This window comes from Cajanus cajan, chromosome 1 (assembly GCF_000230855.2).
Source record: "Cajanus cajan strain Asha chromosome 1, NIPB_CcT2T_4, whole genome shotgun sequence".
NCBI lineage: Eukaryota > Viridiplantae > Streptophyta > Magnoliopsida > Fabales > Fabaceae > Cajanus > Cajanus cajan.
In genome coordinates, this window is record NC_138517.1 from 8,319,597 (window position 1) to 8,347,557 (window position 27,961).

Sequence of the window (27,961 nt, forward strand, 5' to 3'; positions counted from 1 at the left end):
GTAGCAAAATCTTAAGGAATTTCCTCCATTTTTGCAAAAAAATTGAGAAGGCAGAGATCCACAGCCATAGCTGTGGATCTGGAGCTCGAGCTGTGGAAATCCGGGAAGGAATTAGGAGGTCAGAAACTTGCAGCTATAGATGTGGTTCTGCAGGTATAGCTGTGGAAATCTAGATTGCAATTTTGAAGTTCTAGAGACTTGAAGCTAAAGCTGTAGACTCACAGCTAAAGCCATGGAGCACCCAGGATCTAGTAAAAGTTCCAGAAATTCACAACCATAGCTGTGGTTTCACCGCTGTAGCGCTGGGACTTACTTCACCATGAAGGATTTGCCACAGCTATAGTTGTGGATCTGTAGCTGCAACGTTGGAGGTTTCTTCACCCTAAAGGACCCTCCATAGCCATAGCTGTGGATTTACAGCTGCAGCTGTGGGAGGAAAAATCACTTTTTGCCCATGTTTTAAAGCTCATATAAAAGGGGAAAATCTAAAAAACAGGGGGCATCACGAAATTAAGGAGAAAAACAAGATTGAGACTACAGAGAAGGGAGAATAGAGCAAGAACGAAGATTTGGGCAGCTGGGTCATTTGGGAACGAAGCCCAACCCCTTGTCTTCATCTTTCACTTTTCTTGTCTTGTAATGGCCATGTGTGGCTGAACTCATTGAGGATTGGTCCTGGTGTAACTATTAACTCTTCTATTTCTTGAATCCATATATGCATTTCATTTTCATTACTTGTGCTTGATTCTATTTTTAATGCTTATATCAGCTTGATCAACCGTTGTATGAATCTTTGGTTTTTGAATCTTGTTGGAAAACGTTTTTGAAAACCCGAATTTTATCTTACACCTAACCATCTCTTGTTCTAGGGATAGACTTGATATGGTTAGTCACTTTTGTTCAAGACATTGTTCTTAATGCAAGGTGTTAAACTCAAAACATTGAGGAATCATGTTTTAGATTAATCACTTTAGGATTCAGCTTTGAGGAATCTTGTTGGATTACTAAATGAACGTGGAGGTAATGAAATTGAAATCATATTTATTTTAAGAAAATTTGAGAGTTAGCAAGTGCTCCTGGATCTAATCCTTGCTTCATATAATTGTTTTTATAATTTTCACATAATCATTCCAATTTTACTTCACATTAGTTCAATACCAATCTTATCAACGTCTCTTTTATTAATCATTAGAGTAGGAATTACTGAACTCCTAAATCCCTGAGGACGATACTGTATTTCTACAACGAAACTTGGTCCGCTTTCCAAGTGGAGTGTTTGCAAAAACCTCATCAGCCTACTTACACTAGTCTAACTTTGTGGCTAAATCCAGAACTCAAGCGAACTTTCAAGGGTCGGCCAAAGTCTAGCAGGATTAAAACAGAGATGGACATTAGAGAACATCATAATCATTTTCTGCCACCATTGATCTTTATTGTTGTATTGAATTCTAATAAATTTATTTATATATATTTATAATGTTAATATTAATAAATTTAATTATTTGATGTTAGTTTCTAAGTTTTGGTATTTGATAAGTGAAAATCGAAAAAAAATAAATTTATTTGTAAGTCAGAACGGCCCATTCTGAAAGCAGAACAGACTGTTCTGGTTCCACTTTTTATGTGCTAATTTTGATTTTGGAACGGCCCGTTCTGATTTGTTTTCCATGTGTTATTTTTTAATCCAGAACGGCCCGTTCTGATTTCAGAATAGCCCGTTCCGAAACGTGAACAGTAAATGGTGTTAGTTGGGAAAATAAATTTGCACAGTTACTATTTGGGTAAAAAAAATTTTAAATAGTATTATTTGAGTAAAAAAACTCCTATTGATAAGATACTTAAAAAAAATAAGAAAAATTAAGAAACATATATAAGTAGAAGACAACTCTACTCATCTTACAAGTCTCACATCAACTAGAAATAAGATAATTAAAAAAAATAAAAAATTTGAAAAGAATATATAAGTAGAAGATAACCCTCATCTTACAAGTCTCACATCGACTAGAACGTAAAAATTGTCACAAAAAGTTATACACCTTTTTCGAACATTATAAGGGTTTTTACCTACATTTAGAATAATTGTCACTAAATATTTTAGCGACACTGCATACAATAACTAATGTAAAAATGCCGGTAAAATATTTTATAACAATTTTTATTGCCACTAAAAATCATATTAAATGTCACTAAAGTTTATTTTATTGTAGTGTTTAAGTATCTTTAATTAAAATGTAAAATTAATTAGGTGGATGTCTCAATTAAACTTTTCTATTATAAAATTTATATTTAAATATATTTTTAGTTCCAATAAAATTAATTATTTATTTTGATCTTTCTAAAAAAATTTCTTTATTTTTCATCCTTCTAAAATTTATAAACATTGTTTTTATCCTTATAAAATGAGTAAATTTTAATTTTGATCCCTATTAAAATATTTTTCTTTGGTATTCATCCCTCTAAAATCTAAATTAACTATTTATAATCCTTAACGATCATTTTAAGGTGGATAAATAATATTTATTTTAAGAACCTATAATTTTTTTAAGAATTGTTAAATATCAATATATATGATATCAATAATAGTTGTAAGTAATATGTAAGATGATTACTTAACTTTTTAATAAATACAAAGTAGTTAAAAAATGATCACATAAAAATAGGGATTAAAAACAATAGTTTTAATTTTATAAAGATAAAAAAAATAAAAAGAAAATTTTATAGGGACTAAAATCAAAACTTACTAATTTTAAGGACTAAAAATATATTTAAGCCTAAATTTAAATAATAATAATAATAATAATAATTTTAAAATAAAAGTTAAGAGTTTCAAATTGTCAAGACTCAAATGCTCTTTTGGATATATTAACAAAATACAACATCTCAATTAATATACTTTTCTTAAAATAACAATAATTTAGATATCTTAATATTAGTTTGGGTAAATTTCTCTATAAATACTTTTAAGAAAAAAAATAATAGAAAATATAAAATGAGTTTCTTCATTAGTTAAAGTTAACTTGTGCATAAGTTAAATTGTAGAAGATTTATCCTATTAGTTTATCTAAAATTTTATTTTTAACTCATGCAAAATTAATTTTAACTTATGAAAAATTTTATTTTAATTTTTTTCAAAAATATTTCTAAATAAATTTATCCAAACATGTCTTTCATAATAGTTTTTAATTGACAGTTAACTGATCTGCGATGAACATGAGATTGTGACCAAGGCTAATTTTATTTTTGCAAGAATGGGTTTTAGGAGTTAATTTTACTTGGATTTTTATTAATTAAAAATTGGCTGATGATATATACACCTTCTATCTTTTATAGGTAGACCTCAAATCTCTTTTTTTAAAATAAAATTTCTAAAATATCCTTCTAACTAAATTTTTATTTTAAGTTATATTTTTTAATTTTTTTTATTCACCCTTTTTTTATCATTCTTCTTTTTCATATTCTTCTTTATCACTCTAGTCATTCTTTGATGATTTTATTCTTGTCCATTTTTCATTTTTGATTTTTCTTCTTTTACAATCAACATAATCATATTTTATCTTTATATCTTTTAAATTCTATTTTTTCACTTTCTACTCTATTCTTTCTTAAACCCTAATTTTTCATTCAATCTTCATTATTCTCTACATTCAATACAAGGTACAAATTAATATATTAAATTATATTTTATATTTATATTTTTTTTAACTTATTTAACATTACTTATGGACAACAGGATCGTAGACGACGATGGTGGATGAGGAAATAAAGAAACACGTTAAATTTGTCATACCGAAAAATAAGATTCAAAATTTAATTTTAGCATTTCGGAAAGTACTTTTCAGAATAGTAAAATTATTGTTCCAAAAAATAGTTTTTAGAAGTGTGTTTCTGATATAATTTTGGAAAGAACTTTCCGGAACAGTAATTTTAGTATTCTGGAAAGTACTTTCTGGAATTATGTAACAAAACTTTTTTCGGAAAATACTTTCCGGAATAAGAATTTACTATTATGGAAAATATTTTCTGGAATAAAAATTTTATTATTCCGGAAAGTAATTTTTAGAACAAAAATTTTACTATTCCAAAAAGGGGGTGCGGGAAAAGAAAGAAGAAGGGGGTGGGGGAAAAAGAAAGAAGAAGAGGAGTGCGGGAAAGAGAAAGAAGAGGGGTGTGAAGTACAAATTTAAGAATTTTATATATTTTTTATTAAAAAAAAAAAGAGAAAAAAAAAAGAACAATTTAGAGATTTTATATATTTTTTAATAAAAAAGAATGTGTTTATACGAAAACGAAGGTGTGTTTATCATCACCCATAAAATTTTTTGGAACAAGTGCTCATTTGCATTAAAGGTCCCAGGCCCTTCAACAATAATGAAAGCAGAACATAAAAATTATTATAAAAAAAAAAGAAAAAAAAACGTTGAGGCCCAGCAACAACAAAACAACGATAATTCTTTTTGCATCTCTTTTTTCTCATCGCCTCTTCACGGTATTTTTTTCTTCATATTCCAGAAATTAATTTTTAAAATACAAAAATCAATTCCGGAAACTAATTTGATATTGTAAAATGAAAAGGAAAAGTGCGAAATGCGAATGCAAGCAAAAACTGGGTTACTTATTTGGACCTAAGAACACACGAGGGAAGCCTGATCCAAGGCATATGCTTTCTACAGTCGTTATTTTTTTGGAAGTTCCTAAACTACCTTTACTCCAACCTTTCCCAATCCGAAACACTCAAATCGGATAATTAACAATGTGTTTGGAAATACCCAATTCAAAATATTAAATATGTTCTGGAACAACCATTTTCAATGACTCCTTATATTATTGTATGAAATATTGTGGAGTGTAGCAATTGATATGCCAAATATAAGGAGTCTTTTAAAATGGTTGTTCCAGAACATTAAAAAAGGGGGTGAGAAGGCATGCCACCTATGCATATACAATATAGTATAAAAGACTCATTTCCCATACTCCTTCTTTAATGTAGCTGGAACGGGCTGTTCTGAAATCAGAACGGGCCGTTCTGATCCCACTCGTTGTATGTTAGTTTTGTATTTGAAACAGGTCGTTCCAGGTGCAAATGTTACACACAACGAGTGCATCAGAATGGATCGTTCTAGTTTCAGAACGGCCCGTTCTGGTTTTGGAACGAGCAGTTCTGATTTCAGAACAAGCCGTTCAGGACGCCAACCAAGATTTATATTTAAATTTAAATTTAAGTGTTACATTAAAGGAGCATTGATTGATGTTTAAATTTAAGTGTTACATTTCAACAAAATGTAGCAATGTGGTTCAAAGATTGAAAACAAAAATGCATAACATAACAAATTCAAATATTAAAATATGCACCAGAGTTGATCTTCTTATCCCTATTTTTCATCATTGCTCATATAAATAATAAATTAGTTAGGCGTAATTTACTGTCTGAGTCGCCACAACCTAGAATAGTAGATGCAATAAACTTCTACATAACTCTAATGACAGAGTAACAAAATGTAGATGAATTACATTTACGAGCCCCCCATTGTGTATGACTTGTTACAATCCCCAAAACATGTATGGATTAAATGATCTTGGGTTGTTTTTCCCCTATGGTTTGAAATCCAAAGATACCATTGAATTTCTCCAAATTGAGACGATACTATATATTAAAAAGTCTAAAGAAAATCAATCCTTGTTCACAATTTGTCCCGGTCAAAATTTCAATAGGGAGAGAACTAAGAAATCAAGAACAATCCTTGGATCTGGAACGGCCCGTTCTGAAACCAGAATAGCCCATTCTGCTTGCATTCTTTAATTAACACACAAATAATGCAAGCGGAACGGCCCATTCTGGTTTCAGAACGGGCTGTTCCATATCATTAAAAAAAAGGGTGAGAAGGCATGCCACTTATGCATCTACGTGGCATCCACATCATCACATTTAACATCGTTTGTGAAATTTGGACGGAAAGTCTCAAATTGACATTTTTAAAATTATTGGGGACCAAATTGAAACAAAAAATTATAGAGGGACGAAATTGAAACTATTAATTATTATAAGGGACCAAATTAGGTGTTTTGCCGATAATATATGTATGAATGATTGAGTTGCATGCATGAATTGATGTATGGGTTGAGTGAAATTTTGGATCATTGGAGTGTTTTGCTAGGTTGATGTTCTTGAGCTTCAAATATGCAGGATTTTGGGTTTTCTCTCTTAGAGCACCCATAGGGGTCACTCGGAGTGAGCAGGTGACTAGATTAGGAATGGTTTCTAACTTGGCTCGCTCAAAGAAAATTGTGATTGCTCAAAGAAAGGACTAACTATAGCTTAAAGCGAGTGGAGGTGAAAGTTCAAGGATAGTCCCTGACTCTACTCACTTAAAGCAAATTAAAGAGTGCTTTAAGCGAGTTCGATCGCTCAAAGCGAGGCTAATACGCTTGAAGTGACCAAATGAGATCCCAAGGGTGCTCTTTGTTATTAGGCTCGCTCCAAGCCAGTTTCTTGATGCTCATAGCGAAATTGTGTCACTCAGAGCAAGAATCTCCAATGTTTGAAGTGTCAAGTTCCTTCTTTGTAGTATGAGTTAGATGTTTGTATGAAGTAGAATGAAGGTTTAAGTTAACACCTGTTATGATAATTGTACATTGATATGGGATAATGTATGATGATCATTTAATTGTTGATGAGTACATGATGTATGGTGAACATTAATAGAATGCTTAAGCCTATTGCATGTTGTGTGATGTAGCATGATGACAATAACCATTAGTATGCTATATTTGTCTAGTTGAAATACTGATGAGTATTGATATACTATGTATGATTGATATATTATACTTGGATGAATTAGTAAGCATTTGTATGTTGTAATTGATTTATATATTGGTATACGATTTTTGGTTGAGGTGTTAAACATTGGTATGTTATACATTATTAGTGTGATTTGATCTCTATATACATTATTATTGACCTAGGATAATGCATATAGAAGATGTATGTTGAGGTATTGATGCTAAGAATGTTGCGGGCATTAAAACATGTTGACTAACTTAGAATTAGAGAAGTGGATCTCACGTAAAGAATCTTGTTTTGGTGCCCTAGGAGGCCAATTGTTGAAAACCTTTATTGAGTAGGTATAAAATTCTTAGAGTGGATTTTGTTGAGTCTACTCTAAACTCTTAGTTAATGTAGAGTAAAGTACGAAGTTAAGGGCTACAACCCTTAATTGATTATTAGAAATCAAATCGTATTAAGAGATCTTTGTAGGTGGATGTGTAATGACACAATAGTTGTTGAATATGCATATTGGTGTGGTGTAAGTTTTTGAATATAACATACTGGTGTAAGTCGTTACTGTTGTGACAAATGTTTGAATTGCTTAGGTGCTTAGTTTTCAAGCATGTCGACTATTGTATGTTGTAAACCATGTGGTGGTTTTTTATGGTTTACATGTTGGTGAGTAGTATAGATGTTTCTTTATATACTTGTATGTTTTAGAAATCTAGTATACCTTTATATGTTTTTTATGTGAATGGGATTACGATAATCATACTTTATATGAGAGTATGATAGAGATAGGTTGGTAAAAGTGAGTAGTGGAAGCCATATGGTTAATGGCAGTACTTTTTGGATATTTTGGGTCTATGTAATAGTTATATATAGTTGTTTTTGACAAACAATTAGAGATTTATATTATTTTATACTAGATGATTGTACATGTATCATATATATTTATAGAATTGTTTTAGTTGTTTGTATTTATATATATGTTATAGTGCGTATATACAATTATATTAAGCGTAATGAATTTGCTCCACTGTTAGTGATTATAATCTGTAAGTGTGATGATCATAATGTGTTGTTACAAAAGTTTTATATCTAAATATTTAACACAATTTCATACAATTTAAACTCAATACTAGAATAATCCGGATTAATTCACCTGTGTATTCATCCATAATTGTTGAATTTCACTACAAGAAAATTATCATGTAGTGACACATACCCTATAGTGACATTATACATATCACTAAAATTTATGTTTACCCACACAATATATACAATATATGTTGGTATATTGTTAAAAAGTGTAGGTATAGACTATAGTGACACACAAAATATGTTGTTAAATCTCATTCAAAATCAACACTAAAATCGTGTGTAATTATATGTCAAATAGATATATACTTCTATATATAGTGACAGTTTTTATATGTCATTAAATTAATGTTTGTATATTACTCTTTATTTTATATATTCTAATTTATTTGTAATAATATTATTATATATTTAAATAGTTTAATTATAATAATTTTTTAAGTATATTTTTATCTTTTCATTTAAAATTTTTGAATTTTTATATTTTAATTTTAATAATTTTTTAAGTATATTTTTTATCTTTTTGTCTTAAATTTTTGAATTTCTATATTGTAATTTTAATAATTTTTTATTTTTATTATTTATTAATTTTTTCTTTTTTTTAATATTTTATAATATTATTGAAATCTTATAATTTTAATTTCTATAATTTTATTTTACTTTTCATTTTATAAGTATAATTTGAATTCTTCATTTTATAATTCAATTAATCTTTTTTAAATCTTTTATGAGTTTTTATATAAGAAAATGTATTGAAATCCTTCTATCTTTGAGGTACCGTAGCAACTCCCTTATATTAATGTTTGTATATATAAATCATTACTCTTTAAAAAAAAATGCGAGAGATCAGAAACGTACAACATACATGGGTACATGCGCAGCTTTGTTATTATTAAGGTGGTTGTGGCTCTGGTTGTGGCGTGGGTTGTTTGTTGCTGGCATTATTATGGTAGTTGTGGTTTTAACAAGTTACACCCAAAGATTGGGTCGAAGGGGAATGCAAATTGGTTTTCATTCAAGACAAAAAAAAAAAATAGTATTGCTGCTCAGTTTCGTCATAATTGTCATCCCCCTTTTCCATTAATTTGGTCCACTAGCTTTTCCAAGAACACTGTATCTAAACTCACATTTAACCGTCCAATATATCTTAAATTTTCTCTCAAATATTGATACAATCTTTAAGAAGTTAAAATGGTTTTTATTATAATTGTCTCATAAATATTAAGAATTGCTAAAAAAAACAATTATTTATATAAGCAAATATTATTGTATAAGAATTGTCAAGTCAATTATTCTATTAATAAGCTTATCAAAAAAAATTATTCTATTAATAAAACTATATAAGAATTAGATCTTAAATTTAAAAATTTTCATAAGCTATATATTATCATTAGAAATACTCTAACAATGTTATATGACATCAATTAATAGAGGAATTGAATTAATGAATGATTTTTTACAATTTTTAAAAATCATTATGTTATTTGGTTAATACAACTGCTTACAATTATAATAATTAAATTGATGATTCGGTCACTTGAAAGAGAATGATCCCTCTGATGTTGTATTATTGTATATGTGAATAGAAAGATGTTAGCCCTCCTCTAACAAAATTTAGAGGAGAAAAATGTGGATGAGTTACTAAATTCTAGAGGCTTCTGAGACGCTTCTAGAATATTTTATTCTTAGTCTTATTCTTAATTTAACAATTAAATTTCTTAAAATTTAGAATTTAGCATTATGGAATTGGAGCCCACGAATAAAAAAAAAGTAAATAAATACGAGAGCGTACAACCTTTTTATTTTAATTCTATGTTGGACTAATAGTATTATGAAAAGCACAAAAATAAATAAAATGAAAAACCAAAAACAAAGTTTTGGGCCTATAAAGTAGAAGTAAAAAAGTAAAGAAATAAGGATCAACAAAAATCAGTAACTTATAATACTTTTATTTAAAAATAGTTAAAAAGAAAAAAGCATTCACTCAAACTAGTGCAAAATCTACTTATTTGACTAAATAATAAAATTTTTAAAATTTAAGGATCCTTTTGATATGATTTTTAGTTTTAAGTTCGATTTAAAAAAAATTATAAGCTTTTAGTTTTTGGTTCTTGTATTTTTTAATTTTGAAATTAATGCATTTTGAAAATTTCTTATCTTATTAGAATTTATTTAAGATGTTTTTGTATAATGACAATGATGTTAATGGTATCAATATTGATGGTAGTAGTAGTGATAATGTGGATAGTGTAGTAATAGTGATGTAGTGGTGACAACAATAATATTAAAGGTGATGATAACAATACAAGTGATGATGATAATAATGACAATAATAGTAATAATGGCGACAAATGAAAATGTTAATAATAATATGTTAGTGTTAATAGTAGTGACAGTAATGTTAAGTATGGTATAGTGTGGTAACAATGATAGTATCTGTAATAAAATTGGTGTTAATAGTAGTAACAATAAATTTTTTCAATGTCAAATGCGGTGAAATTTTTTCAATGTCATTTTGATCCTATAGCTCTCAAGGAGGCAGTTCGGGGATTTTTTGAAATGCACTTCAAGGAAAAGTCAAGCTAAAGGCTATCTTTGGATGGTGTGAATTTCAAGACTTTGTCTGAAACAGGATGTGGTTTCTTTGGTATTGCCTTTCTCTGAGGAAGAAGTGAAAGAAGCTGTATGGGATTGTGATGGTTCCAAAAGTCCAGGCCCAGATGGTTTTAATTTTAATTTTATTAAAGACTTTTGGGAGGTTGTCAAGGTAGAATTTTTGGCTTTTATCAATGAGTTTCATGCAAATGGAAAATTAGTGAAGGGTTCCAATAGCTCTTTTATCGTTCTAATCCCAAAGATTGAGAGCCCTCAGAGAGTTGATGACTATAGACCAATTTCCCTAATTGGTTGCAAGTATAAGGTGGTGGCAAAATTGTTGGCTAACAGATTGAGGGCAGTAATAGGTAACGTTATTTCAGATTGTTAGTCAGCCTTTATACAAGGAAGATCTATTTTTGATGGAGTTTCGGTTGCCAATGAGATTATTGAGGAGATTAGAAGGAAGAAAAGTAAATGTTTGCTTTTTAAAGTTTATTTTGAAAAGGCATATGATTCAGTTAATTGGGAGTTCCTTCAGTACATGATGGAAAGGATTGGTTTTCCATTAAAATGGAGGAAGTGGATTGTTGAATGTGTGAGCACTACAAGAATTTCTATCCTATTAAATGGCAGTCCCACTGATGAGTTTGGGGTTGGCAAGGGACTAAGACAAGGAGATCCACTTTCTCCATTTCTATTTCTTATAGTTGTTGAGGGCCTTAATGCATTGATGAGCAAAGCTGTGGAATGTCATGTGTTTAGTGGCTATTCAGTTGGACACCAGTCAGTTAGTGTGTCTCACCTTCAATATGCAAATGACACTTTGATTATTGGTGGAGCATCTTCACTTAATGTTTGGGCGATAAAATCCATCTTACAGATTTTTGAGTTGGTGGCGGGTCTCAAAGTTAATTTTCATAAAAGTAAGCTCTTTGGGTTCAATATTAATATTGAAGTGTTAAACTTGATGGCTCAGTTTCTAAACTGTAAGGTTGGTTCTTTACCTTTTTGCTATTTGGGGTTACCTCTTGGGGAAAATCCACATTGTATCAAAACTTGGGAGCCCGTGATTTCTAAATTGAAGAAGAGGTTATCAAAATGGAAGTCTTCAACTTTGTCCTTTGGTGGGCGTAGTGCCCTCTTGAAATCAGTCCTTAATTCCATTCCGACCTACTATCTTTCTTTCTTCAAGGCTCCTCAAGGCATCATTTCTAAACTTGAATCTCTTTTTAAACTCTTTCTTTGGGGAGGGGATGAAAATCATAGGAAAATTGCTTGGGTGGCTTGGCAAGAGGTGTGTAAGGGAAAGGAACATGGTGGGTTGGGAATTTTAGACCTTAGAGCATTTAACCTTGCTATCCTTGAAAAGTGGAGATGGCATCTATTAGTTGAAAAGGGTAGGTTTTGGCATAAGGTTGTTACTTCTATTTATGGGGAGGGTTGTTTTCAGGGAGTTGGTGATAAAGTACAAAGTTCAAAGTGGTGGGTTGATCTGTGGACCATTGATTTTGCTCCATACGCATCATTTGATTGGTTCTCTTCTAGGTGTACCAAGGTGGTGGGGGATGGTCAAAATACCTTTTTTTGGAAGGATGGTTGGAGTGGTCAGGGACCTCTTTGTAATCGATATAGTAGATTGTTCTCTATAGCTTCTGACAAGGATGTATCGGTCGCAAACATGGTGCTTTGGAGGGATGGAGGTTTTGAGTGGATTTGGTCTTGGCGTAGGAGTCTATTTCAATGGGAATTAGATTTATTATCACAATTAGCTGCTGATTTAGGATCAACTGTCTTAAAGAATGATTGTTGTGATAGGTGGTGTTGGAAGGATTCTAATGATGAGATATATAATGTGAAATCAGCATACAAGGCGGTGATTAATGATGGTATCTACGCAAATTTTCTGCTTCATAAATTTCTCTGGTCTAGTTGTGTACCGTCTAAAGTATCAGGTTTTGCTTGGAAGGCCTTGCTGAATAGGATACCAAGTAATTGTAACTTAATTAAGCGGAAGGTTCTTGATATTTCTGCTAGTGGATGTGCTTGGTATGGTGAAGATCTGGAGAATACCTCTCACCTTTTATTCGGATGTTATTATGCATATTCTGTATGGTTATCTATTTTTGATTGGTTTGGTGTTTCAACAGTTTTACACAATTCCTGTCATGAAAATTTTGCTCATTTTATTGGAATTCCTAGATGCAGTGGTAGAGATAAGATGAGGTGGTCTGTGGTTTGGTTAGCCACAATTTGGTCTTTGTGGCTTGCTAGAAATAATGTCATTTTTAAAGACAAGGTGGTGGCAATTACGGATTTAGTGGAATTAATCAAAATACGTAGCTGGAATTGGATTAAGACCAAAGATAAGTCATTTTTTTACTCATTCTCAACGTGATTTTCTTCCCCTGATGTTTGCCTTAACTTCTGGAATAATGATTCTTTCTGATTCTGTACACACCATGGTGTAGTTTTGTATCTGGTTTTTTAATTACTGATCTTGTTTGATTATTAGATACATTTTATGGTCCTAGTTTTGTAATGGTGGGTGACATTACAATCTAGTGGTTACCTTTTGTATGGAGTACGTTGGATTTTGTTTAGGTGACTTTGTATTTTGTAATGGGTTGGGGTACCCCTTGTACTCCCCTTAATTTATTTTGCTTATAAAAAAAAAGTTTATTTAATAAAAAAAACATAAACAAATTTACAAATCAGTTTTTAAAAATAAATGTAAAAATATTTTGATATTAAATTAAAAATTTCTACACTTAAATTTTTGCCAAGCGCATTTTGTTTTAAAAATTACATTTGAAAACCAAAAGTTAAAAACTCACAAGCACATGGAACATACCCTTACTTAACATTTTAAGAACATGTTTCTCAATCTTTGCATATAATTGATCACATGTTAAAAAATGTTCACTAGAGTGTTAATTAATAGTTCTGGCAATTATAGCTAGTTGTTAGGTTGTTATGAAATAGATTTAAAGAATAAAATATCGTCTTCGAATATAACCTTATAGTACCAACAAAAAATATAACCTTGCATAGCTAAAGATCATATCCATGATAATGATGATGATTAATTGACTATCCACGATGGACTTTCAGTGAGATATATAGTTCTGAGTGTAAATATAATAAGTTTCATATTAGACAGAGATGGACAAGTGAATAAGATGGGTTTAAGTTACATGTGTAAAATTCTTATGTATGATTCTCTAACAAAGTTAAAAGTTTGACTAACAAACTCTTCCTCATTGATTACCAATGCATGGTGATGTGCTTCTAGACATAAGAAGAGAATAATCATTTTCTCCTAATTTTATTTTATTTTTTACTAATTTAACTTTAGAGTTATCTCAAATCAAACCCAACATTGGGGCAAATGAAATATATATTGCGGATTGGGCCAAAAGAATATTACAAACAAAAGACATTGATGACTTAATCATAGAACACTCAGAATTTCATATCACTCGTCCCATTCTTGGGGAAGCTCAAAGTATATGTCAACATTTGTTAAAGACCAAGAATGTATAAAAATAATAAGAATTTTAAGTTATATATATAGAGATCTAGTCCTACTTAACAATAAAAACTTCATTATTCAAGTCAAACTTTGATGACTTCATTTTGTTTGTGATGACACATAGGTTCTGAGAGATGGTGACTGAGTGAGAACATCAGGTGCAATAGTTGTATTCTGGGTTCCACTCTTCTGCTGCATTCTCCTCCTAGCAATGTACCCTCTCACCCATGGTGTCACATCTTCGTTGACTTTGATCATGATGAAGAAAATGATGCGGTAGATGATAATCATGCTGAGGATCACACTCAAATCTATCCACTTTGATCTCTTCACATCAATTTGGAACACATTTTCTAATATGTATTCGCCTGGTATCTTTGGAAGGTCTGGTGTTTGGTTGTCAAATATCAGGCCTCGCAAATCATTCTGGTACTGACCCTGAAAGAGTTTTCAATTTCAATTGTTTTTATCACCAGACTAGGTTGGTTACAATAGCAACATCACATGGCTTTTTCAGAAATTGAAATGTGCCAATTCTGTTACCTGTAGTGCCCAAAAGTGGAAACTGATGTATGACATGGGGTAGCGCCAGACTGGCTTTGGGATATCATGTGGGAGCCTAAAGTATCCAGACACCAACATGAATATGCCCTGAAATTTAAATAAAAAAAAATAGAAAAACAGAAGCCAATTAACAAGATATGATTGTATGATCAAGTGAAAATTATGAAAATTATTGAACATAGCTCAAAAGGTTATCTACAATGAATCCTCTCGTGTTATCATTTTATCATGTGAAAATTGTGTATATTTCTCTTCATAGCTGTTAAATAGGTAAAGAGATATAAAAAATTGTGAATATCTATAAAAGAGATAGTTACACAATTTCCATTCTTGCTTATACAACATGGCATTGGCATGCAATTAGTAATCTCAAATTTGGTAAAGGCCAAAACTGATATGCAGCTCTATAAGTGCTTTTAGTGATATTATTTAATCGGAATTAGAGTTTTATCTCCATAAAACATGTAACTAAGGATTTATAAAATGTGTATACAAATTATCAAAGTGGAACTTGGATTTTGATTGAAGAATAATATTAAAGGCAATTATGGAACAGTATTTAAGTTTTCTACATTTAAGGAAAACATGGTATTGTTTTGGATGGTTGTAATTTAATGTGCATGTGATTGGATTATGGGAAGGAACATGCTTATATACCTGGATCCCTGCTCCAATAATGATGCCCATGAGGAAGTTGGGTACAATGCTAGCAATTGCCATCATTAAGCTTTCAACCACTGTGACACTGGCATAAAGGCATAGCACAAAGAAGAGGTAATGCCAAAAGCCAGGGTGCAGGCGAACCATGAAGTAACAAATGGTTCCAGAGAGAAAAGTGATCAAAATCAGGAAGGGCGTGGCAGATAATGTGTTGCTGATGACAAATGCAGTGACACCATAGTGACCATTAAGCCTCTCCCTTTGGAAAACCTGTGATTCAAATAGAAAATGTAAGACTTCCTACTACATTTATATACAGATTAAGAATAACAATAAATGTAAATACTAAAATAATTTATTCTCTCAATAGATATATTATTTTTCGTTATGATCAAATAATTTATAAGGGAATAAAATGAGAAAACAAAATTAATACTACATTGAAGAGTAATAACAACAATCATTTTGGAATATTTCTTAGATGCTAAAACTACAATAAATTTGGAACAGACAAAGTACTAAGTATGATAATGATTGTGATTAGTGGTTGCATGGAAGGCACAAAACATTTACCTTCATGTCTTCAACAAATGAAGGGAATCCACCAATTGACATGAAGGTGACAAAACCAAAGACAAAAGATGCACAAGAACCCCTAGCCTGGAAACAAAGAAAACACATGAATTCCAAGGAATCCAACTTTTCATGCCAAACTGATCCAAATAACAACTTTGAATTTCTTTCAAATGACAAATAGAAGTACCAGAATAGAGTTGTAGCCTGTCCCCACATTCAAATAAATGGTTCCAATACAGATAGTGACCACAATATAGATAACAAGCCTAAGCCAATAGTAGCCAAAGTCCCTTGACATGTTCATGAAAGAACGCTTGGTTAAGGTGTAAGACTGCATCAAGAAACTAGCCTCACTTCCTCCAGCTTCAAGTACTGTTCCCTTCTGCAGAATGCACCACTCTTATGATCACAACACTGGAGAATTGACTCCACAAAATGAACAAGAAAAGCAGGATATATATAAATATATACACACATACAGTTATACACACTCAAATGCATCAATTTTAAAGCTTTTGGTTATTTTTCATCAATAAGTAGTCAAGGAAAAGCACTTACGACTTTGGATATATCGTCCACTTTTTGTCTTGCTGCATAGGAATGCTGAGAAGTGCGGTAGAAGTCAATAAGAGTTCTTATAGCTTCAGCAGTAGTGATCCTGTCCAGAGGATCATCACTTCCCTCAAACTAGAAATCAAGTTTCAAAATAAATGTTAGCAAAGATATGTAGTTATAACTAATTGATCAAAAGCACAAACTAAAAAGTTGAAACTAATGTTTCCATAACTTAATTAAGAATATGTGTAGATAAATTTCTTCAAAAGCATTTATAGGAAAATAAAATGGGAAGTAAAAACAAAATAAACTTCTACATAAATTAAAATTATTTCATGCATATACTATTTTGTAAAACCTCTTTTTTATTAGTTTCTCTAAAAACTTATTCTCAACTCATAAATTAGTTTTAACTTTTGAAAAAAATTATTTTAGTTTTTCTTTATATTTTTCTCTCCTATTTATGAAAAAAAAAATATCCCAAAGGTCGTAATACTAATAATGTAATTTAGAAATAAAATAAAAAACGACACTCCCCTCCTTTCAAAAAGATAACATTTCAAAATTATTGGAAAGAGCTTAACAAAAAAAAAACAAAAATTAAAAGGTACATTTTTCAAGATGAGAACAAGGCTATTGTAATTAATGACTATTTATATAGTGCTATAAAATTTTGAAAAGCAAAAATGAGAATCATAAAACAGAAAAGGTGAATACCCTGAGTTTCATGGACCCTTTAAGGGTGGCCTTGACTTTGTCAAAGTCCGAATTGATGCACCTGAGGAAATGATCTGAAGGGTTCCTCAAAGCAGGACAAGGAAAGCCAGCTTGTGCAAAGAACTGCAGACAACATCACTTGCAACAATCACCAAAAAGCTTCATTTCCTTAAAACCATAGCACATTCAAGAAACTTTGCAAAAAGAAGAAAATAAGAAGTGACAAGTGAATCTAACCTCATATGCCTCAGAAGCTTGCCCAAAATAAACAGTTTTGCCACTAGAAAGCAAGTACAATTGGTCAAACAGCTCAAACACTTCACTACTTGGCTGATGAATAGAGGCTATAACTGTTCTCCCATCCCTTGCCAAGGCACGTAGTGTCTGAGTCACAAAGAAAGCTGAAGCACTGCCACAAAGACAAAAATCCAAAAAAAAAAAAAAAAAAACAAGACACGAGTTCAGCAAAAATAAACTTTTTCTACTTTACAAAATTTTGATCAATATAAACCAAACATTTGTAACGCCCCTTTAGATGGTGCACACCAATTGATGTTGTGACCATGCAAAACAACAAAAAGACGAACATGTAAATTCCAAATTCGTTTTAAAAAATTGTATATGTGTTTGTACATTAATTTTTTCTTATAGAGATAATAAGAATTTCTAAGATAAATAGTCTAAAGGGACCATGCGTGGCCTGTTATTTATTGCACCACGTTTTTTCTTTTCTGTAAATATATAGAAAGTTTATTATTCAAGAAATGGGCCGACAGAAACGCCTACAAGACAAGTATGTACCAATTAATTAGCTCCCAGAAGTAACAGCAGAAAAGGCAAAATATTTCAAAAGATAATTTTCTAACCTAGCTACCGACTGAACAAGTAAAATCTTTTCTTACTGTGTATTTTAGGACACTGTTAAAACATCTCTATCTCATACTTTTTATTATTTTAATTTGTTTCAAAATAATATTAAAAAAAAATAAGAAATAAATTCATTATATTTTTCCAATACCATCCTCATTTATTGATATCTCACCTACATACATGAATGAATTTATTGCCACATTCTAACCCTTTTAATACGGATAACTTTATTTATTTATATATATATATATATATATATAACTAGGTCATCATAATAATCTGTGTAATTAATAATTTTCTAAAGAAATGTGCATTATCTTAAAACCAAAAAAAAATGAAATGGAGAAAGTAAATCATTATATATTTTTTTAATCATCAAAATTTAAACATTATTATTATTATCAACAAATAATGTTTTCTACTTTTTTATTATTTATGTCACATTAATTAGCATAACCCATAAAATAATTGAGTTGCAGGTATGGGGAGATATTAACTAATTAAGATTAAACGTACCACACTACTACACTAAGCTTTTCTTTTCTGCTACGTAATTATCAGTCACTATAAAGGCACAATTATGTGACACAATTACACATATTTATTCGGTGGTTGGTTAAACCTAAATATAACACTACGTGTGAATGTGTGATCACTGCAAATGTCGATGCAAGCACACTTAGGACAGGGAAATTAAATGCACATAAAGTGATATGATATCTAACAACCTGTCAAGTCCACTGGTTGGTTCATCAAGGAAAAGCAACCTAGGCCTCATCAAGATTTCCAAGGCAATGCTAACCCTTCTCTTCTCCCCACCACTGATCCCACGCAAGTGCCAATTTCCAATCACTGTGTCTGCACAATCTTGCAAACCCATTGCCACTATGGTGCTCTCAACCAATGCCCTCTTATCTTCCCTAGGCATCTTATCAGGCAAACGCAAACGAGCTGAATATGAAATCGTTTCTCGCACCGTTAGGGTTCCAATCAAGTTGTCATCTTGTGTCACATAAGCCTATGAAATAAGTTCCAATGTTGAACTCATCAAGTTAGGAACAATAAGTAACCCTCTGGCCAAAATAGCATGCATAACATAACATGGAGGAAAGAAAATATTAACCTAAGCTATGTGAATCTATTATATTCTATTAGATTAGATATAAAACAAACTGAAGGAAGGAACTAGTAAAAGTTTAAAACTTAACAGATATTTGCTAAAGTAAACAAATATGACAAAAGTGTTATCATCAATTAACTATATTCTTCCAATGAAAAATAGACACATATCCAGGTAGCATTTAGTACGTGACAGAAGAAAATGAAACATCTTGTCCTCTAGTTAAAATTTATCATGTTTTTAATTATTTGTTTTGTTCTATTCTGCTTTTTTTTTTAGAAAAAGTGAGAGTCGCTATAGTATCAACTATCAAGAGAAATTTAAGAATTTTTTGGTTCAAATATTTTTTTTGAAGTAATAATTCATTTTGGGTACACCGAAAGAAATAAGAAGAGATATTTCCAATAGTACCCAAATTCTTAAATTTTAAAGGGACCACAGATATATATTTTTTAAAAGAAAACATATCTAATCTCATAGTATAAAATAAGGTAAATCTAATATGTAATTTTATTGTTGTTCTTCCATCAGAATAAAGAGTTTTACTTTTATAATCTGTATAAAAAAAGGTTTCTGTATAAAATAGTGCTCATGTATCGTGATATTAAATTCTGCTTTTAACACACATCTACCAAAGACTGCATCATGTTAAGGCAAAAAAGGAAAAATACTCACTGCAGTGCCAAAAGAGAGTTTGGCTTTGCGTCCATTGAGGAGGATGGTGCCTGAGAGGAAGGCATTTGCAGCTAGACGACTAGAAAGTGCATCAAGAAGTGTAGATTTTCCTGAGCCTGAGGGTCCCATGAGAGCAGTGAAGGTTCCTGGCTCAGCATAGCCAGTTAGACCCTCCAGAACATTTTGTGTCTCACCATTGCTGAGAGTTACCATCACAGTGAGATCCTTCCATGTGAGTCTTGCTGAGACATCTCCAATGATCTCTGTGTTGGCCTTCTCTCTCCAAAGGGTCTCACTCAGAGGACTCAACCCTGGTAGGGTTGTTGTCCCATTCCCTGAAGGCCTAGTCGTTGCTTCTATCTCCATGCCAACATGTGATGCTTCAGAGTTTGATCTCATCACTGATATATATATATATAACTAGTTAACCTCTCTCTCACCTTTTGAGGCTCAATACAATATGGTCCAAACTCCAAAGGAGTTTTTAGTACTGATTCTACTGAATGAATCTGATTTACCAAAAGAGCAAAAAGGAACTAACAACCAAATTCAAAAGTTAAACATTCATGAACCTATGGAGGGAGCTAGCTAGGGTATGTGTATATATGTGTGTGTGAGGAAGTTATGTATTATTGGAAAGAAAAGTGTGAGTGGTGAAATGGGAATGGTATGATTGGGGAGTGTTTTGTTGACTTGAAGAAGGAAGATGAGGGTTTTAAGAGAGGTGTGTCTCTCATGCAAAAAGAGCCTTGTGGTGGTGATTGCAAAGATTGGTTTAGTTTATGGCAAGAACAAGAGGAAGTGATTGGAGAAAAGGGTATTATATAATTCTGATCAACTGATGTAAGGGATGATCACAACAACATATCCTACTACTGCAACTTCATACCACTCATTGTTTGGGGGAGCTCAATTCTCGAAGGAAATGTTTAGAGAGTATTAAGCAATAAGTTTCAGCCATTATATGGAAGCAATCAATGGGTGCAGCTAGTTGTTGGTAGCTACATTTAATGCCAAACCGACCCCCATTTAACCCTGAGGGTGTTTATATTGTGTGTCATTTTGAACTTTTCCTTGTGGCCACAATATCTATTCTATCCATCCCATTTCATTTTTTTTATAGAAATATTAGAAAAATATTTTAGACAAAATCATATGTACTATTTTAGAAATATTATAAATACTTTATTATATATTATTAAGATAAAATTCTAATTATGAATGAATAATAACAACATCAACAACACATATTATACTGTGTATGTTTTAAAATATATTTTATTATTAGTTAAAATTTAATAAATAAATAAATAATACACGAGTTTCATTTTTTACTTACCAAGTTTTATTCATGATGTTATAATTTTTACTAAATTTTAAGAAATAATAAAGGGTATATCAAAATAATGTAAGAAAAAGTTGTTACTACAACTCCTTTAGTCTTCTTCATTTTTTTCACCCTTCGTGACACACAAATATGGTGTGAAGGGACATGGACCTAATTAATTTAGCATGCCTGCATGTGAAGACAAACCAAACCCTTTCTTTATTGGTAAGCAAAGCTATCCATGGTGGAAAAAAGAGATTGATTGAGAGGAGGGTATCCACGTGAGCTCATGGGTGGGACCAATTAATACCAAGTTGTATTAATATTGATGAATGAACGAATGGCCATCGTTGTCATTTGGTTGCAAGAGCCCCTCATTCATTCTTTTATATATTTTACTAATATTTTTTAAAATTCTTAGTTGGGAAGGAGTTGGGAGTGGAGAATTGATTAAGAGCTTTAAATGAAGGATAAGAATTCGATGTAGATACATGTAATGGTTGTGAAAGTTGAATTCTACTAGTACCGCCATGTTCCTTTTTTATTATTTTATATAATTATAATAAAGATTCATTTCTAGCGATAGTATTAGTATTAAGGAGAGTTATTAAAGATATATTAATTTGTTTATTATTGAGAGGCTATTTAATCATATAGGTCTCGCTTCTTATTTAGTAAAAATTATGTAAAATATCTACTAATAATAGTATTAATATGTTGTAATTTTTTATTTGTACGTACAAGGTGCAACTATATTAAACTTAATTATGTTTCTGTTTATTTATCAATATGACACGAGAAAATGAATATGAGTCAAAATCTTCATTAATTAAAGCATTGTACGCATGATAACTTTGAATGGTATTTTTTCTTAGCTAATCAGCATGATTATTTACTAGATTTAACACTATTTTTTACATACTTATTTTTAATTTTTATTAATATAAAATATGTATATATGCTTTATATTCAAAGTTGAGGTGAGAAACGCCGCATGCTATATGGATCTAGGGGTTACAATTAAGGACCACCACATCTTGAACACGTGAGTTAGGTATATAGCAAAGAAACTAGTAAAGCTTAATGCCATACTTGAGGTTAACCAGTTAAGATGATTCAAAGTGTTTTTCTACTTTTATAATCATGTTATTATTATGAAATATTTATTGATCATTTTATCATTAATTAATATTTATCAAAATATTTAACCGACTACTTTTAATAGTGTCACCTTTCTAATTAATTTTCTTTTATCCACAAAATTCTAACGGGAGAGATTCGAATTAGTAGAAGTGGATTGATGAGTTGAGAAATTACTGAATATATATGCATGGTTATACGTTAGGCAAAACGTGATGAATTTATTCATCGCATTTTTAGTTGATTTGCAATACATAAGATTGTAATGGCTCTCATAAAGTTCGACAGTTTTATGAAGAATGGTGACATTTTAATAACTGATGTGTGCACTATGAGTCTATGACTTGTCAACTTAATTGCTGAAAGTGAAGTTACCTTCACTCATCTTTTCAAAAGGGTATATGAGTAAATCGAAATGGGGAGGAGTTTTAGATTTTTAGTCTACGAATCTAAGACCATTACTGTTCAAATGCAATATCCTATTCAACTTAATTAAAACGGAAAATATAATTTGAAAAACTAAAAATTAAAAACGGACAACTATAGAAGGAAGAAAAAAAAACAGAATTTTTTATTGGATTAGATCCGATTTCATATTTAATTTGAAAAATAATTAAATTTGATCTAAAGCAAACTTATGCGTAAATTTTCTTACTGATAAATTTATTACCAATTATGTTTATATTTTGTTTCTTGTATATTATTTAGCATTATTATTAGAGATATAGTTGTATATAAAAGTGAATTACTAGAGAGTTATTAGTTTTGTTGTTTATATAAATGGTTTATATTTGATGTTTTGGAGACTAAAAACTCAAGCTTTAAATTTGAGGAAAAAATAATTATTTTTTCTTTTGAAATTACAGGGAGTAAAAACATAGGTTTTAAATTTGAGGGGTCAAAAAATATATACACCAAATTTGATGGTTAAGATCTCATATCAACTATAAATAAGGTTATAATAGTGTATATACATAAGAGAATAATTACAAGACGATTTTGTAAAGTTCAGTTATACTTCAAACCACTACTTATGAAGATGGTGTTAAGACATATAAGAGTGTATCCTAAGTAAGAGAGTTAACAACAATTTTCACTTTACGCTTCTCCTTACGCTCTTTCTTCTAAACTCCTGAAGAGTTGCCCGGAGATCAAGAGATTGTTAACGATCATCCTGGAGACATACATACTTTGTCTAACATTCATCGAGATAAGGGGAGTGAGTAATCTTGTAACGACCCGTTATGGTCTCTATACTTAGTGGAATCGCACTATTACTAGTGAACTACGAGAAATATTAAGTTGGATAACTCATACATACAAGTATATATAAAAATAACTAAGTTTCTTAAAATAAAACACCATATATGTACAGTTATCCCAAAAATAATATGACCCTAGTACCGGTCAAGCACAGACCAAAACCGTTACCCAAAATGGTAACTCTAACGCACGAGTATTAAACTCTCCGTCTCGCAGCGGTCACCTCAACTTCAAGCTAGTCCTGACCTGCTCCCATACAAGGTATGATCATCGCAGTCCATCCACATGGAAACAGAAGGGTAACCTAGAGTTCAAAAATCAATCATACAAGTATAGAACAATAATCTATACTACACAATCATCCAACTATCAATCATATTCATAGAGTCACACCATACACTCTATCCAATACTACTCATGCATAAAGTACAATCCACCAATCATGAAGTCAAACACCACACTTCATCATATTAATAATCATGCAATAATTGCATCTCATGATAGATATCAATGCATATCAATCATCTAATGCGTCGTCACGCATACACCTAGGAGATCTCCATAACAATAGTTGTATAAGTGACATCCCATCCTACCGAAACCACCCCAACCGTTTTCACACCCAATGCGCCCGCTCAGTCACAGCTAAACAGGATATAATCCTCACTCGGGTTTACTCGGATGATGACACTTACACAATTGGAAGTCCAGTTCCACCGTTAGGTATAGCACAGCTGGGTACGGGCTTACCATGACCTTGACATGCATAACCAAGTCAATTGTGGAGTTCGCCCACCGACTATCCGCAAGGATCCACGCACCTTCCTGAGTACTTGGTTAAGGGAATAACCCTCGACCTCATACCCCGCTCCAACACTAACTAAGGACTTAGAGGAGACTCACCCAACCTAGTGGCCTACCTGAGCACCACTCCCAAATCCAGTGGCCTATCTGAGCACCACTCTCATATATCAGTGGCCTATCCAAGCACCACTCTCAAGAGACTCTATGTGAGCTCTTCCAATTCAAAAATATTTTTTCTCTCCTCAAGTCCTAGGCTAGACTTTTGCCATAAGGCATCACATGCAATCATGCATCATACATCATACATGGTCTGCCCACCATCATGATCAACAATCATACACATGTCATAAGACATCACATGCAATAATGCATCATACATCATACATGGTCTACCACCATTATGATCAATAAAAATACCCATATGAACATATACACATGTCATATCATATTCAACCATTCATACGTATCATCACAAAGCATACATATGAATCATACCTCACCATACATCATATATCATACATACATGATCTAAAACTTTGACTTTAAACATGCATAAGCATCAATTTAAATCAATTATTTATAAATATAATCACGCACAGCGCAGTCAGCTCGCACCTGGCCTAACACCAACCCAAGAGCTCTAAGCTCTTCCACGCCTGGCGTGCTCAACCTGGGCCCGGCCTAATCCCAATCAGAGAGTTTCAAAACTCTCATCCAAACCAACACATCCAACCACATGCAAACACAAAACACAATGCATAGGTTGCATACAACTCAAAATAAACTTAAATTTCACATGCATCCAACCTATGCATCAAAATCCTCCTTTTTCTCAAAACCCCAAAAAAATGAGATTTTCTTCAATCCATCCATGGATTCTCAAAATTCATGCATCAATTGAGTTTCTAAACTCACATGCAACCTAAACAAAAAACATTCTAGCTTCCCTCACCTGAAGATTGGCTCAAAATAGCCAATAACTGAGAAGAAGTAGAATTCCCTTCTGAAGCTCAACCCAGAACTTCAATTCTCCCAAAGTAAGCTTCCTAATCTGAATTTCAAGAAAAGACAGAAGGCATTAGTGATCTAGAGGAGAAAATGAATCATACAGAGAAATTTGGGAAAGAAAGGAGCTCACAAACCCAGAGTCCTTCTCTCTAAAACTTCTCTTTAAAAACTTCACTTTCTCCTCAACCACCAACCCCTATTTATAAAAGTTTCGAAGTGGCCAAAACGGCCCGTTCTGCACTCTTTCACCAAGTACAAAAATTACATGCAGAATGGCCCGTTCTGAAATCAGAACGGCCCGTTCTAGGAATCATCCAGAATCCAGAACGACCCGTTCTCCATCCAGAACAACCCGTACTCCCTCCGGAACGGCCCGTACTCCTTCTGGAATGACCCGTTTTGGGGTTTGGAACGACCCGTTCTCCCTCCAGAATGGCCCGTTCTCAAATACGTTTTTCAGGTCAATTTAGTAGTTTGGAACGGCCCGTTCTGGGCTACTAAATCAACCATATTGGGCTTTTGGGCCAACTAAGATAACTTGCTACATTACAAATCTTACTCTAGAGTGTGAATGATCTGCTGACTAGAGAGATTGGTCATCGATCTCTTATTTGTTCATGTGTTTTAAGAGTGAAGTCTCAATTTTGACCTATATGTTATGAATGTGTTCCATATGATTCACATATGCTTTGTGAATGCTAATTGTGTTGAATGTGTAGAGAACTTGTGTGAATTAAATTATTTGTGTATTTATGGATGTTTGTGGCTCCTGTAAGAAACTCTTTGACTTATAAAGTAAGGTATGTAAAGATTGATAAAATTGGTGGGTTTTTTGTATAAAGATATTTGTTTGGTGTAATTGATGACTTAATTGTATAGAATTGGACTTTAATTGTGATTTTTACCATTTAGAATGCAAAGTTTGGATTTTTTTTAGAACTTGTGCGATTTTCACATTTTTTTGCAGATTCTTTGAAACTAACATGACATTAGGAACCATGTTGGGTTGTTAGGCATGGAAGCAATAGATCGACATCTCTATGGCTCACACATTGGGCATTGGTTATGTGACACCCTCTACCCCATTATTAATATACAACAAATGTAACAATAAAATATTTCTTTTCTTCTTATTGGTTAAATAAAATTTTTCATAGTTGACAAATATTTCAGATATCACAAGGTAGAAGATTCACATTCGTAACTCATAAATCATAACTACAGTGTAAAAGAATTATAAAAGAAAAGAAGTTAAGATTTTCAATACAATTTAGTGAAAAACAAGAAATCATATATATACAAATAATAATAAAGGAAATATAAATTAACTCCAGTAAAGGTGGCAGTGCCTCCTGGTTAGGAATCAATTTATATTTTCCAAATCATGTAATAAAATATAACAAAGATATTCATTCTGGTCTTTTATCAAGAACGTTCAAATTACAATTCTTAACATACATTTTCCTTGAATTATAAACTTTATCTACGTTATCTCTTCGTTAGAAATTACAAAGAAGAGAAACTAAAGTTATTAAAACAATAACATATTAAACTAAAAATAACTATGCCCCGATGTCACATCCTATCAGAGCATGCCCAATTGAAGCCTTTAAGCCTCATCACCAACATCCTCATGATGCTGATCATCTGCAACATAATTTAAAACATATACAAAAACAACAAGGGAGTGAGAAACATCTCACTCAGTTTCAGGTGCAGAAATAAAGGCTAGATAGCACCCACACACACAACAAATATAAGTCACTTATAAATAATACACATACATCATCAATATCACAAATACATTCATTTATCATGCAATGATGTCATGGACTCATCTCATAAATGCATGCATGTGGCGCCATACGGAAGTTTCACATATCATCACTGGTGACCCAAAGGTACACCTGGTTACATCACTGGTGACCCTAAGGTACACCTGGTTACATCACTGGTGACCCTAAGGTACACCTGGTTACAAGTTACATCACTGGTGACCCTAAGGTACACCTTGTTAGCATGTTACATCACTGGTGACCCCAAGGTACACCTCGTTAGCAAGTTACATCACTGGTATGCGGCCTCAGCGGCACACCTGGAATAATATATGCGTATGATGCATGTCATACCATCATAATCTCATTGACTCAATATTTAACTTGTTACATAATTTCATTTAGTACATCATGTCCTCATTTGTCATAGTCTCATAATCATAGTTTGTCTCAATATTCAATTCTTAGGTCTCATGTCATTTGTCCATATTTCACATGGTCATGTCATCAATACTCCTCATAAGGTCCGCATAGGTATTCACAGAGAGCATTCTTGTTCATATTAAAACTCATTTATTATTAACATTAATTTCATACTCATTTATTACTTTCAACAAAGAACAAAGTATAATAAATAGAAAATCGGACAGAACAACGACACCTTCAACAAAAACAAAGTAGAGTAAATAGAAAATCAAACAGAACAACGGCACCTTCAACAAAGAACAAAGTAAAGTAAATAGAAAATCAAACAGAACAACGGCAAGGGATTGGGGGCCAATCCGACAAACAACTATCCAACAATTATCCCCACACCCCTGAGCGAGGTTCTCACTCCCCCCCTTACCTGGATAAGCAGGAGCTGGAACTTGGGCAGGGCCTCCTCTGGATTCTCTCTTTCTTCCCTCTCTTT

The 27,961-nt window shown here is 32.0% G+C and overlaps 1 protein-coding gene across 1 annotated transcript; it reads right to left on the reverse strand.

The window, feature by feature from the left end:
• Window positions 1-13,909: 13,909 nt before the first annotated feature.
• On the reverse strand, window positions 13,910-20,715 carry ABCG11 (white-brown complex-like protein). Its single transcript, XM_020365760.3, has 10 exons — window positions 19,732-20,715; window positions 18,665-18,954; window positions 17,304-17,475; window positions 17,067-17,189; window positions 16,353-16,481; window positions 15,982-16,176; window positions 15,792-15,878; window positions 15,216-15,488; window positions 14,538-14,645; window positions 13,910-14,432 (listed from the first exon to the last, which is right to left on the reverse strand). Exons 1-10 carry the CDS (start codon window positions 20,128-20,130, stop codon window positions 14,094-14,096), a joined length of 2,115 nt encoding a protein of 704 aa, XP_020221349.1. The 5' UTR covers window positions 20,131-20,715; the 3' UTR covers window positions 13,910-14,093.
• Window positions 20,716-27,961: the final 7,246 nt, after the last annotated feature.

Coding starts and splice junctions, on each gene's coding strand:
- ABCG11 (XM_020365760.3), bottom strand. CDS start 20,130: ATGAGATCAAACTCTGAAGCATCACATGTTGGCATGGAGATAGAAGCA. Junction 18,955..19,731: donor AACTCTCTTTTGGCACTGCA/GTGAGTATTTTT, acceptor CTTATTTCATAG/GCTTATGTGACACAAGATGA. Junction 14,646..15,215: donor TTATTGGAGCAGGGATCCAG/GTATATAAGCAT, acceptor TTTAAATTTCAG/GGCATATTCATGTTGGTGTC.